This window comes from Parambassis ranga, chromosome 6 (assembly GCF_900634625.1).
Source record: "Parambassis ranga chromosome 6, fParRan2.1, whole genome shotgun sequence".
In the NCBI taxonomy this organism is placed as follows: domain Eukaryota; kingdom Metazoa; phylum Chordata; class Actinopteri; family Ambassidae; genus Parambassis; species Parambassis ranga.
This window is the reverse complement of record NC_041027.1, coordinates 9,365,219-9,378,968: the sequence shown is the minus strand read 5'-3', so window position 1 is coordinate 9,378,968 and position 13,750 is coordinate 9,365,219. Positions and strand designations below refer to the sequence as shown.

At 40.4% G+C, this 13,750-nt stretch overlaps 2 protein-coding genes across 2 annotated transcripts; one reads left to right on the top strand and one right to left on the bottom strand.

Annotated features, from left to right (window-relative positions):
* Positions 1-273: 273 nt before the first annotated feature.
* Positions 274-4,023, bottom strand: parp16 (poly (ADP-ribose) polymerase family, member 16). The gene is made up of 7 exons (XM_028408052.1): positions 3,951-4,023; positions 2,848-3,044; positions 2,542-2,679; positions 2,248-2,454; positions 1,960-2,131; positions 1,722-1,866; positions 274-882 (listed from the first exon to the last, which is right to left on the bottom strand). Exons 2-7 carry the CDS (start codon positions 3,034-3,036, stop codon positions 747-749), a joined length of 987 nt encoding a protein of 328 aa, XP_028263853.1. The 5' UTR covers positions 3,037-3,044; positions 3,951-4,023; the 3' UTR covers positions 274-746.
* An 814-nt stretch (positions 4,024-4,837) lies between these two features.
* scamp5a (secretory carrier membrane protein 5a) lies at positions 4,838-11,973 on the top strand. The gene is made up of 7 exons (XM_028407888.1): positions 4,838-5,092; positions 5,909-5,979; positions 6,073-6,192; positions 6,975-7,131; positions 7,209-7,310; positions 7,405-7,522; positions 9,252-11,973. The coding sequence occupies exons 2-7, from the start codon at positions 5,973-5,975 to the stop codon at positions 9,438-9,440; spliced, it is 693 nt and encodes a 230-aa protein (XP_028263689.1). The 5' UTR covers positions 4,838-5,092; positions 5,909-5,972; the 3' UTR covers positions 9,441-11,973.
* The last annotated feature ends 1,777 nt before the right edge of the window (positions 11,974-13,750 follow it).

The following is a 13,750-nucleotide window of genomic DNA, read 5'->3' as shown; positions in this document are numbered from 1 at the left end:
CTACCATTAAAAATCTAGATTCCCTTATTTTGTCTACATTTTGTGAGCCTCTCACTGTGAACACCAAAGCGCTGTAACCAAACTGTAACCAAAGCGCGCCGCCTCTGTTATCAATCCTATATATCCACTGATAAAAGCAGGGATAACAGAGGACTGTCTGTGTGCCAACTGCAATAAATGTGCCCCTGTCAGAGGTAACTCATGTTAATGTCTGAATGCAACTAAAACCCCTAGAACAATAGAAGAAATCAGTGACCTCATCCAAACCCTGAATACGACTAAAATTTAAATACATTTTTATTCATGACAAAATTATGAGACTTTTTTTTAGAGATCTTACTCCTCACCCAAAAAGTACAGTCAGTTAATGTACTATATCCTCGGTATTTAAAATACACATTTTTACCTCAATGCTGTGCGGCTATAAGCAAAGTGACTGGTCCTCTTTGGTTAGTAAAACTGCATCCTCAGAGGATTACAACCACACAACAATACAGGTTAGCTACAAAACCTTTAAATTACAGATGAAACATTACATAACATCCTTAAATGCACAAAGGTCTTATTACACAACAGGACCCCCGTATCTGCTATGTGAAAAGACATGTTATCAAGTGTAACTTTAACCATTCGTACAACTAAAGAAAATGCATAAAACTTGGTCTCCGCTCAGGCCTCCAGTCAATCTGTGATCAGGAAGGCACTGCGGCTAGCGAACATCAAGGCCGTCTGTCCTGCTGCTGCCGTCACCTGAACAGTCTCTTCCAGAAGGATATGAAGGAGGTTGAGTTGAAGGCACCAATGAATATGAGCAGGAGAATGTAGAGACTCATCATGATGACAAAGTGGTGTCTGAGGAGCCAAGAGCTGCTGCGGGAATATCTGACCAAGAAAAAAAAAGGCATGTTTACCAGCAGAGTACAACGATCAAACAAACCTCACTGCAACCGCACTTCCACTTATTCCATATTTTAGCACTGGTATATCTGTAGTAAAGCAGCAACAAAAACTGAACTCATACATTGGATTTGTGCCAAAAGGTATTGATAAGGATTGATAAGAGTACAGTTATGTAATTACAGACAATAGCTACATTGCAAAATTATAATATAATATACATCCTGTTATACAGCTCACAGCGTTATGCAGCTGTCTGACAAGGGAGACAAACCTTTCTACATTGTGTGAATGGGTTTGTGGTACTGGAGAAAAGCATCAAGTTGTCTCTCTAACTTTAATTTTGTTGTACTGTATGCATTACAATACCAATTCTAATTCAAATGCAAGCCAAAGTGAGGCCACAACATCTCTCTGCTAGGTCACCCTGCCTCCCCCATGTCGGTGGATGGGGCACAGAAATGCATCGTTACATTCGTATGTATTTAGTCAACAGCTAATGAAGTGGCTTCACCTCTTAAACTGTCCTGCACAGACTCTGGATCAAAGATGGTGTCTTTTTTAAACATGGCAGTACTTTTAAGCAAGATATTTTGGCCACATTTTGTACAATTGTGTCCAATTGTGCATTGAGTCTAAGGAGTACAATAACATAGTGGCTACCTAAGTATGCAAATATTGCACTTGAAGAATAAATGTCCTAGGTTTGCTAAATTGCCCCCTTCTACCTTAAGCCCAAAACTTCTTACTCACATCTTGTTCTTTTTGAGTATTTACATCTTTATACAGTGGTAAACAGCAGAAATACATTCTGTGTTTCTTACCTGGACAGGTGCCTCCTCTGAGAGTAAACGAGCAAGTACTTGACTCGTAACAGCTGATTGTTGGTGACAACAAAGTATTTTTGTGGTACATCCCCTCCTTCGCTGTTCTTTGCTCGTGAGCGCTGGCGGTCTAAAATCTCCGAATCTGAAGTGCAAAATGAGCGCAAGGCTTTACTATACAGTGATTTACACATCTCTGTTACTCTGAGTGTCTAGAGTGTAACTGGCTTAAACGCACCTTTTTTTTTCACCTGGCACTTAACATCTGGATGATCAATGACTTCACACAAGGCAACACAGCTCAGCATTGGACCAAGGAGACTTTCTCTCCAGCTACTGCTGTGGGGACTGTAGAGGACAGCCATGCTGAGGTCACTGGTGAGGTAGGTTCCCTCTCCAAACACTGAATTCTGCAAAAAATTAGAATTGGTTATCTCTGGGTTAGTCTAGATTTTCAGCATACAGGAGGAGTCATAAAGGAAAAACCATTCTGATTTTTTTTCAGCCTGCTGCTCACTGCACTGACCTTGTTTAAGTGACAGTGCAGTCCGTTGTGAATGATTGAGTGAAAGTTCTCCAGCCGGCTTCCATGGAATGCATAGAAGACATCCCGTCCTTCTCTCGTCCTCTCAAACCTGGCATTCATCGGATCAGAGTACTCCAGCTCAAAAAGGAAGTCTGGCACAGGTGCGGAAATCCCTTCACTATTCGTCAGTTTACAGAGTTTGGAATACTGGTGAATATAATAGAAACATTATGACCAAAAGAGCAGGCAGCAAAAGGCGATGAAGTCTATGTATTTGTACTTGTAGCAATGTACCTCATCTTTCTGTAGTGTCTTTATAGCAAAGCTCTTTGAAGACAAAATCCAGTGAGTGAGAGCCAGATAATGATCTCCCTCTCCAGGCCGCAGTCTCACCAACTCTCTCACACCAGGTAACGAGTTCACATCTGCCAACTAGAAGGTGTAGAAAACTTGTTTATGTTTTTACAGCAGCACATTACTGCCACCAAGTGTATATGGGTCACACTTACAGTGTGCATGTGTATTCCTAAAAGTAAAACCCACATTTTCTCACATCATTTACTGCTTTTGTTGCTAAAAATCTAGGTCTGTCACACTTACCAACTCTTCAAAGTCCTTATTGTCACTGCTTATGTATCGTGGAGGAAATGGTCTGAGCAAAGAGTCCCTCTTGTAGTTTTGTGCAGCAGCAACAAACAGACTGCAGCGGAGGTCTGCTGCTACTGGGTCTCTGTGCAGACAGGAGCACACCAGCTCCTTCACTGCTTCAGGTGGCAGCGCTGGCTGCATTCCCAGCACTGTAATGACAAAAGATTAGATCACACACAGGTGAGCGCAGCCTAAAAAGGAAGTGGTGTGTTACTCATTCAATAGCACCTAACAGAAGCGTGAGGTATAAAAACAATACAATACAAATTTTTCCTTGTTTTAGTACTTAATCATCTAAGACATTTAGTTTTTCATGATGTATAAGAACAGCAAATGAACATGCTTCAACTAATTATCCATCACTGTGTTTCCCTTTAGGTTTTTTTCTTTATAGCTTAATCTGTAGAGAAGATTGAAGCAAGGCGTCTGGACTTGTAGAGTTTTCTTGAAGACGTTTCGCAGCTCATCCAAGCAGAACTGATGAAGCTGCTTGGAAGTGACCTGGATGACTGAGAATCTTCATCAACATAGCTTAATCTGCTAATCCTGGAAATGTATAGATCAACTTCCTGGGCTTTACAGAATATAAAATAGATATAAACTAGGTTAAATGTATAGTATAACTTAATATAATAATTAAAAACAGTATTTTTCTTGCCCCTGTACTTTATTAAAATATGGCTTAACGCCTCACTTCTACAGCACCTCTAAACCAGGGCACCTGCTTAGCTTAGCTGATTTACTGGCAAAGTTGAGATACTGTGCCGGTTTAATCAATAGTTTGCTTTAACTGACTGACTTTTATACCATCAAAACATGACAAGAAAACAACACTGATTTGTTATGTTACTGTTTAGTGATGTTATGCTTCCTATCTTATGAGGAAGCTACGTTAACGTAACTAGCATTAGCTGAGCTTCTGCAAGTGAATGTCGCCGTTTTTAATGACAAATACACCATTGTGGGTTCATGTGGGTATTACAAATACAACAGTGTGACACAAAGATATATTTCACGTAACAGATACTTGTTTTTTCATTATTAATGGCACTTACCTTCAGTCTTCCTCAACTCATAGCACTGCAGGAAGAGCTAGCGTTAGCTTCAGGTACTGCTGCGTTCAATCGCGGCAAACATGTAGTATTTTTAGAGTCTCATAGCATGAACTAGATGTGTCAACACAGACTACGCAATGTAAAAATGTGGGACCGTATCTACGGTTTAACACAAACGCAGAGCACACAGCTGGAATGTATTTTTGGTCGCCTGTTTTAAAGTCATCTTGTTCGCAGGAGTTCTGAAAATCGACTGTTGTATTTACGAGGTCACGAGAAGGCACCACACAGAGAACCGTATATCGTCTTAAAAGAGAAACTAAACATCAGGCAGAGCTGTCATTGGCCTGTTACAGGTAATGTACGGTACTTCCACGTACATTCCTGTATTTTTAGTATTTATGTATTTTATGATTTTATGTTACCTCTGTCCGTAAATAATATACAAAAACTCAAAAATTAAACCTTACAAATCCTTAATAATATTAGTAAAATATGTTTTACTAATATATGTTCTCACTTGCTTTGTTATCATATTCATAACATATAGTTATTAATTAATTAAGTAATTGTTTACTTGCTTACTGTGTTTTTATTTTAGTTTTTACTTTCTTTATACATTTTATACTGAGTGTTCTTGTTTAATTAATTACATATTTTTAAATTGATATTTGTTATTCATTTAAATATATTTTAAAATATAAACTGTGGGTCACACTAGCATATATTCTACATAGCAGTCATAGTGCTGTAATCATATTGGAACCGTGAGCCAAACGGCAGCCAATCAGATCAGGTTTTATATTGCCTTCTCTGGAGCTCAGCAGCTGTTCTGACTCCTGATTGGTCGGTTCAGGTCAGCAACAAATCCCGTGTTTTCCTCGGGTTCCTCCTGGTCCAGTCCGGACGGGCGGGTACAACACTCCAGCGGAGGTGGAGGGAATGTGCGTAAAGAAAAGACCTTACGTCACGTGACCGCCTTTTACTCCCAAACCCGTCGTTTGAGGAATAACGGCACATATTTGTCTGCACAGCGCCAAATCTGCCTGTTTCCACCAGCGTGTTTCAACGCAGATTAAATCATAGGATGCAAATTCAACGAACGGTGGGATTCTAGCGACATTCTCGGACTAAACGGGGAGGTAAGGCGTTTTTTTTTAATAATCACTGAATTTTCATTCATCACACCCCTAGCGGAGGAGGGAAATTAATGCGTTAAACTGATTCAAAGCGTCAGTAAAACCTCTAAATGTGCAACCTAGCTGGTTTATTGCGAGGAGATAGCTCGACCGGCTATAGGTGTCGGGATGAAGACGAAGGAGGAGAAGCACCGATGCTATGTGTCGCACAGGCTGAAGGACGCCTCTCCATCGGCTGTGATCACGATGCACTGTCCTTAACTGCAGCATCACTGCCATCAGCCAAAAGAAATGCACATTTTAGAGCGTATGAGAAGCGTATGAACAACCACGAGAAATCAGCTTAGTTTGTGGCAGACATCCTTTTATTTGTGGCAGAGGGGATGTCCTTCATACATCCACCATGATATACCCTGCAAATAATTCTTAGAACCAGTCAAATACAGTGGGAGATGGTTGATTATAGCCTTCTGTGAATGATGAGGAGTTAAGAAATAGCTGCACTGTATTTAGATAGATGTTATTAACTCTGTGGGCCTGCATCACGCCTATACATGTTAGGGATGGCGACAAGGCCACAGTGTTTCCTACTGCGCGCAGCTCACACAGCTGTAACGTGCTGGAGAAAAGACGTGGATTCAGTGGATGATGCTCCACGATGAGTGGCACCTCTCCTCCAGTCAGATCAGAATGGAAAGCCTTGTATTAGACAGAAGTGTGTGCTAATGCTATAGGCGGGCCTGCATGGAGGCCTATTGCTGGCAGCATGTGCACAGGGATGTGTGTCACTTATTGATAAGACAGCTCTCTGCTTGACAGTTTCAGGGCAGCTCAGTTTGAAGCCTGTGTGATTGCAAGTTGAGGAAAATACTGACTGATAATCATGGCAGGTAAGTTTTTTTACCTTTTTTATTGAATTATTATTCACTAACTCAGGTAATAGATCCAAGTTCTAAAGACTGAATTCTGTCTTTGTGTCCCAGAAAACAACTTCCCACCCCTGCCTCGGTTCATCCCCCTGAAGCCATGCTTTTACCAAGACTTCAACGAGATCCCAGACCAGCGCCGCACCATGTGCAAGAGGCTGTACTACCTATGGATCTGTGAGTGTGCACCTAAAATGTTAAAGTACAGCAAAGTTTCAAGCTTCGGCTATAAGCCGTTCTCCTGTCCATGCTGTGTCTCTTTGTTTTACCCAAAATATCATGAGATACAAACAACACAGACGCTCCTGTGTCATACAGCTGGGAGACCAGGAGACCAGACTGACCGGTCTCACCAGGCTCAGAGCCACAGAAGGGTTTTTTTTCCATTAAGCTGTGTTGTGTAGACAGATTTCTGTTTGTACAGTTGTACAATGTACATTAATCTAAAAGAAGAGGGACTAAATTGATCGGCTATTCCAGGTGCTTTTCAAAGTTAATCTTAACAAGTTGTGTAAATATTTATCATAGATGTTAGTAATGTGTTGATACGTTCACATGAGCATCATGGTGTCTTTTTTATTATTATTATTATAGGTTCTGCCATTTGAAAACAAGAATGTAAGTCTGGTATAGAAGTAGTTAGTTTAAACTTGTAGAGTAGGTGTTAGCATGCTGTGTGAGTTCAAAAAAATGTAGCTTCTTTCTTCATTGTAGGTTATTAATGTAGCTTTAATATAGAACTGAAAATATGGCATTGGGTGCTGTAGTTGCTGAGATTCATAGAGATTTATTCCTGCTGTAGTCACCCCATCACCAGAGTAGTTTTGTAGGAGTTCTGTTACATTTGTAATGTGTCTAGTCAGACCTACAACAAAACATGTGAGGTAGCCATCTTGACTTAGTGGTAGTCCTCTGCACAGTCAGTTTCAGGTTGTGCTCCTTCTCTCTGACATCGACAGTGAACACTGCCACACTAGCTGTTAATCTGATCGGCTGTCTGGCATGGATGTGTGGAGGTGGTGGAGCGACCAACTTTGGCATGGCCATCCTGTGGCTCATCCTCTTCACCCCTTGTTCCTATGTGTGCTGGTTTAGACCCATCTACAAGGCCTTCAAGTAAGCTCTTTCCCCTCAGAGCGTACACATTTCTTCCTGCTGGGTCATCTCTGATGTCAGCGTTCCTTTCCTTGCAGGACTGACAGCTCGTTCAACTTCATGGCTTTCTTCTTCGTCTTCATGGCCCAGGTGGTGATCAGTATTATCCAGACTGTGGGCATCCCTGGCTGGGGAGTGTGGTAAGAAGAGCTTTCAGTGGAACAAATGGTAGAGCACTCTGTAAAGATGTGTATGATCCTAAGTGTGCTGTTGCTCTCTGGTTGTCCCTCTCAGCGGCTGGCTGGCTACCATCACCTTCTTCAGCACCAACATTGGCTCAGCTGTGGTGATGCTGATTCCCACCATCATGTTCACAGCTGTGGCTGTTCTCTCCTTCATCGCTCTCACAAAGGTGATCTGAGTACATGTTTCTATCCTATGCATTCGGTTTAATGTTGAAATTGCATATTTAAAGTGCATTCCAGTGTGTGAGTCAGAAGGGGTGACTTAATCTAATGATGACATAATGACATGAATAAATGTGTCATATCCAAGCTGTAATTGTTGCCGCTTGGCTGTGATCACAGTGTGGAAGCTAACAATCAGGGACATTAGTACTGACATCATAAATTACACAATTATTTATTCGATTTTTCAAGTTAAAAAAGTAGCAGTTGATCGTGAAACTGACTGACTGTGACTGAAACTATGCAAGAATACACAAAAAGTCACAAAGTCAGCGTCTCTGATGGTTCGGCATGCTCAGGACTCATTCAGTCAGTGGATTTGCACTAATCTAATTGTTTCATTTAATGTTACTAAAACATTTATATTTATATTTTTTATTGACAAATGTTATATTCGTAATTAAGAGCCCAATTAGAATAGAATAGAATAGAATATACTTTATTAATCCCTTTGGGAAGGTCCCTTCCCAAATTTGGGTACCAGCAGCAATACAACACCGACAGTCAGAGCAAGAGTTAAATAGAATAAAATAGAATACAGTACAAATAAAGATAAGAGGAATTATGTACAAACATTGCACACCAGCATAGATGGTAATGTAATATAGTGCAATAAAAGTAAAGGAATTATGTACAAACATTGCACAGCAGCATAAATGGTACAGATGGATTATTGCACATATAAATTATTGCACGTGTGTTGTATCAAGCGGGCTGTACTCCTCCCTGCTTCTCCCCCGCCTGCCAAAAGCAGAGTTGTAAAGTTTGATGGATCGGGGGACAAAGGAGTCTCTGAGTCTGTTGGGTCCTGCTCTTGGGGAGGAGCAGCCTGTGACTGTTCAGGCTCCTCTGAGCACTGATGACAGTGTGCAGAGGATGACTGGCATTGTCCACAATAGCCAGAAGTTTTCTTAGTGTTCTCCTCTCTGCCACTGTCACCAATTCAAACAGGAACAAAGCCATCTGTTTCTTGCCTAACATAAAGAGTCATTAGGTTACATAATAGATGTGCTGTGTTGGCTAATATAATCAGTAGGGATGTCCCGATCAGGTTTTTTTGCCCTAGAGTCTGAGTCCGAGTCATTTGATTTTGAGTATCTGCCGATACTGAGTCCCGATCCAATCCTAGCAACTCAGTCTTTCAGCAAAACCTGTGTGTGTCCAGAGCACACGCTAGGAGATTTCACACATGCAGCGGCTCATCGAGGTCTCAAACCAGGACCTCTCACACCAAAAGCGACTGTCATACCCCTACACTACAGGACACAGAGCCACCTTGCACAGAAGGCGTTAACTTTGAGAGTCCTAATAAATATATATTCGAGTCCTGATCGGGAGGTAATGTCCGATTTCGATCGAGTCTGAAATCACGTAATCGGGCCCGATTTCCAATCACGTGATCGGATCGGGACATCCCTAATAATCAGAGTGGAAAGCAATTAGCAAACTTCCTGTTTATACCTACAATACCAGATTTTACTGCCAAAGAATTATTTAGCACTTTATGTCAGCTAATATTAATAATTGATTGTCACATTTGCAACAGGATTTTATGTATGTTGAAGCTGTTCATGCCCACATCGATACCCAACTAATTTAATTACAGTCACGATCTGCTGACTTGAATACTGTTTTGCCTTTTGAACACTAGCTCTCACACACTGTCATCCACAGGTTCATAACTTCTACCGTGGCAGTGGTGGCAGCCTGGGTAAAGCCCAGGAGGAGTGGGCCACAGGGGCCTGGAAGAACCCGCATGTGCAGCAGGCGGCTCAGCAGGCGGCCATGGGGGCCGCACAGGGAGCCGTGCAGCAGAACCAGTACTCAGCAGCTCCCACCTACAACTACGATGAGCCAATGTAGGACACACGCGGGGGGCTAGGCTGCCGAGTGGGAGAGCTAAAAAGGGATCAATTAAGAACACAATTCAGAAAATTAGGTGCCCTTCATCATAACACTGTACAAGCTGAATTCAAACAGAACAATGTTTTTGGTTGAAATGTGCTTTTATTGAATACACACACACGTGGGATTTAATAATTTTAGTCAGTTCAAGTATGAATTAATAGACAGTCATCTGAAAAACTGTTGGTTTTTTCGCTGCTCAATTTTTAGCTGGTCAGTATGTTGCTTTCCAACGGAGACACATAATATAGCTGAAACCAATCCCCTGAGCTAGTTGAGTTTATTCAGGGAGGTTCACCTGCGGTGCACAGAGCCACTTCTCTGCCTGTCACATTTCCTTTTTAATGACCTTTAATGTGTTCCTCTTGCTATGTTGTTGAGAGTGTTTACTTTTTTTCAGCCTCGAAGGCCACCAAATGCTAAGCAGTCAGTTAATGTACTGTATTAGTTGTCTAGCACACAAGACGTACGAAATATCGTACGAATGTTTTCTTATTGGAAAAATGGGTTTGATATTTTGGGAGATTTGCGACCTTGCTGAGAGTTAGATGAGAATACAATAACAGCCTCGTGGAGTGTGCTGCAGGGCTGGAGGCAGGGTGAGAGATAGAAGAGAACAGCCACTAATTAGCAGCTCTGTTTTTTTTAAACCTCATGTTTCCAGTCTTCTTTCACTTAGCCTAAGCTAAGCTAATGAATCGCTATAGCACAGACAGGACACCTGGGTTATTGTTCTCATTTCTGTCATTAAGGAAGCAAATAATGTCAAACTATCTCTCTTATGGTTTAGAGTACATGTTAGCCTTCTAGCATTTTGTAGTCTTTGAATTTGTTTGTTACTCTTTTGTTTGTCGTACTGGAAAAAAAAAATTGAGCCTACTTTAGTTTTGTTGTTAGATTCTTTTACATTCTCAGGAAAGGTGTGATAGCTGTTTTTAAATTGTGAAGCCCGCAGAGTGTAACCATGTCGGGCCTCTGTCTCCGTTCATCATCTCTAATTAACATTCAGGATGTTTGCTTTTGTCATTGCAGGCTGGTTAGATGCTGAGCAGGCTGATTTTTTTTTTTTTTTTTTGAATTATGTGTACGTACATATGTTATGTTAAAGTGAAGCACACACAGTATTTAAGGGTAAACATTCCAAATTATTGTTGTACAGGAAAACAAAAGTGAAGAAAAACCAAAACAGGTGCAGGTAGGTAGATTACAGTGATAATAACTGCTTTAGGACTGTATGGAGTGATGGATGTTATTTCCCTTTTGGCAAATTCTCCCACTTAACCCATACATGTAAATGATTCAATGACTACTTCTGGATTTCAGGCCTCAGTGTGTCATGTGTTGGTGTTATTCCATGAGTTGATGTAATATGATATTTGTACAAAAGAAAATAGAATATTAAATTCAAGCCAGTCTTTATGGAGTGAATTATAATGAGAGGATATGTGTGTGTCGCCCCGGTGAGACCTTCTGTGTTCAGTCAGAGACATTTCATTTTTTTTTTACCTTGTGTCACCTTGAATCTTCAACTTTCAGTAGATGGTCATTACAGTAATACAGTATTAGACTTGAAACAGACGTGAAGTATCTGAGTGCTTGTTATTTCCAATCCTGTGAATCGTGTCTTGTCTGATTGTGATGATGTGATGTTCAGTAAGTTTTACTTCTTAGTTGTTTCTGTTTTTTCTTATGCGTATTTTGGAGGAATGTGTGAATGAGTATGAAGCACACGTGTGTTGTGTCCTTGTTTTTTTTGTTTTTTTATTTTAGGTACTGTTTGCACTGCGTTACCTGTTGACGTCCGTGCAAGCTAAATTGTGACTTTTCAGTGCAGCAATACTAACATCAATATATTAGAATGAAGAGTTATTCAATTATGAGAGGTCCTTAAAACATTTAACAGCCCCATCTTAAATTGTAATGAAATGAACAGTGGGGGCTGTTTTCAAGTTGTGGACACCATTAGTATGATTTTATAACTGTATATCATTCTCACCAGCAGATGCACATACAGTAGTTATGAAGCGTAACCCTGTCAACAGACCCGTACATCTGCTCGTCCCATTCATTGATGCACAGCTGATCATTTCTATCATCACTTTTGCACAACAGAGCAGCTTCTTCTCTCTCTGCCTGTGTGTGTAGTAAGTTCTAATGGTGAATTCTGACATATGTACATACAGCACAGTTTATGTGACTATAGAGATTACAGCTGTGTAGTTATTGTGTAGCAGGAACTGCATCAGACGGCTAACACTTTGCATTTCATGTTGCTGTATCAAAGCTTCGGAAAGCCATTTATCTTGTTCCCACATGTACTGTATGTTGTTTGAACTGTATTATTATGTACTATATCAGTAGATATGAATATATATATAATAAAACTTGAGGTGAGGTGAATATCTGTAAGAGATAAACACACTCAATGGGAACATACTCTAATTAGATGAATGAAAGGTTGGAGGGGGGCAGTGTCTCTGTGAGTGATGTGAACGGGAACACATTTTTTTGTGTATTACTTTTTGTATTATTTGGTCTTACCCTAAATAGATATTAAATAGTTATTGTTGCATCCTGTTCAATTATTTGATGAGTTTGCATACACATCAGCATTAATGAAGAACTATGAATACCACATGATGACATAGCTGACATGAGCAGTTAATATTTACATAATCCCATGTGTCCAAGCTTCAGTAGGATTCAGTTGTTAACAATTTTGTGCCCTTGGTTAATACTACGTAACTGCTCTAAGTCTGGTGGAGGATGACCACTGTTATGATGATAGATTTATGATCAGTGTTTTGAAATTCTTAAGTTCTGAAGCCATTTTTTAATAAAATGGTGGCATATCAGAGCAAGTTCACACGCTTCAGCCCAGCTGTTTTTTAGGCAAATCAACTTTGGTTGCTATCAACAGAGAAAAAACAGACATTCTTATGTTATAGTACATCATATGTGAATATTATTTCAGGGTTAACATATTAATTCATACAGCTACTCCATATTGTTACACAAGGAAACCCATACAAATGCAATAATCTTAAAATTCTTTATTCATAAACTTGATGCAAGTTTACAAATTACTGTACATGGTCAAAATTTCTTCAAATGGAAAATGAAAATAAAAGAAAACCCAAGCAAGCCAACAGTCAGACTCCATCATCTGCATTGTTGGTGCAAAAAAAAAAAAAAAAAAAAAAAAAAAAAAAGACCTGACAGTTGAGATAAATGAGTCATTTCAACACACGGTCCAGTTAGAGAAGCGTGCAAAGTCTAATCACCACAGCACAACTGTCAAACTTGAATCATCTCCTATGACCAGAGTTTTGGCATTTTGGAGGGAGGCATTCACATGGGTGTGTGAGGGCTCTGCAGTTTCACCCTTTAACAAGGTTCATGTCGTAACTTCTCTGTACCACCAGATAACACACACCTCAGGTCAGGACACATGTTGATTATGGTTGATAAATGCCTCCCTCATCAGATATATCAGACAAGTAACAACAAGATGTAAAGAAGCGTGCTGAGAGAAGGGGGAAAAATGTTTTTCCTGATTTGAAGATATTCTCTTCAGGCACATTGCTGCCATTTGTGCAAACATTTCTAATCAGGAAAATGTAAAAGTCGCACTAAAATCCCCATGTGGGTTCTGATAAGCTATAACATGAGGTGATCATCATGCTGCTCTGTCTGTGTGTCCCACTGTTCGGACTACAACAGCATGTTACCCACACTGTAAAGCTCAGTTACAGTATGAATTCATTTAATGTTTGTGTCTGCCTGACATCAGATCAGCGGGGGAGCAACGTCAGTGGCACAGAGCACTAATTCACCCCGACATGTATAGATCCCCGTCCTAAGATATTGTTTGTTACCTGAGTTGCCCTTCAAACATACTTTTGCAGACAGTGTTAACAAATAACCTGCAAAAGAGCCAAAAGATTGATAGATACAGTGTGTGTGTGTGTCCTGTAGCGTGGGGAACAGCAGTACTGGTGGCTGTACTACATACAGTATGTTGCATGGTCAGAGTTAAAATATACACTTTGATACAGGTATCTTCTGGGTTGGTATCACACAATTAGTGACCTTGTTCCCAAACTAACATGGAAACAAATCTCCTGTGTATTGTGGTGGAAAAAGAAGCCCTACTCTGCAGAGAGGAGATAAAAGCAGCTGTTCAAAACGGGCGGGGGCAAACCACATCAATTTATGTTTGGGAGATGTAACAAATTTGCTGTAAAAATGGGCAGAACGACAAAATA

Excerpts from the sequence above, each read along its gene's own strand:
- parp16 (XM_028408052.1), bottom strand. The coding sequence starts at position 3,036 with ATGCAGCCAGCGCTGCCACCTGAAGCAGTGAAGGAGCTGGTGTGCTCC. Across the intron at positions 2,132-2,247 it reads TGCACTGTCACTTAAACAAG|AATTCAGTGTTTGGAGAGGG; the intron begins GTCAGTGCAGTG and ends AATTTTTTGCAG. Across the intron at positions 1,867-1,959 it reads GTGCCAGGTGAAAAAAAAAG|ATTCGGAGATTTTAGACCGC; the intron begins GTGCGTTTAAGC and ends TTTGCACTTCAG.
- scamp5a (XM_028407888.1), top strand. Across the intron at positions 7,311-7,404 it reads ATCCCTGGCTGGGGAGTGTG|CGGCTGGCTGGCTACCATCA; the intron begins GTAAGAAGAGCT and ends TGTCCCTCTCAG. Across the intron at positions 7,523-9,251 it reads CCTTCATCGCTCTCACAAAG|GTTCATAACTTCTACCGTGG; the intron begins GTGATCTGAGTA and ends TGTCATCCACAG.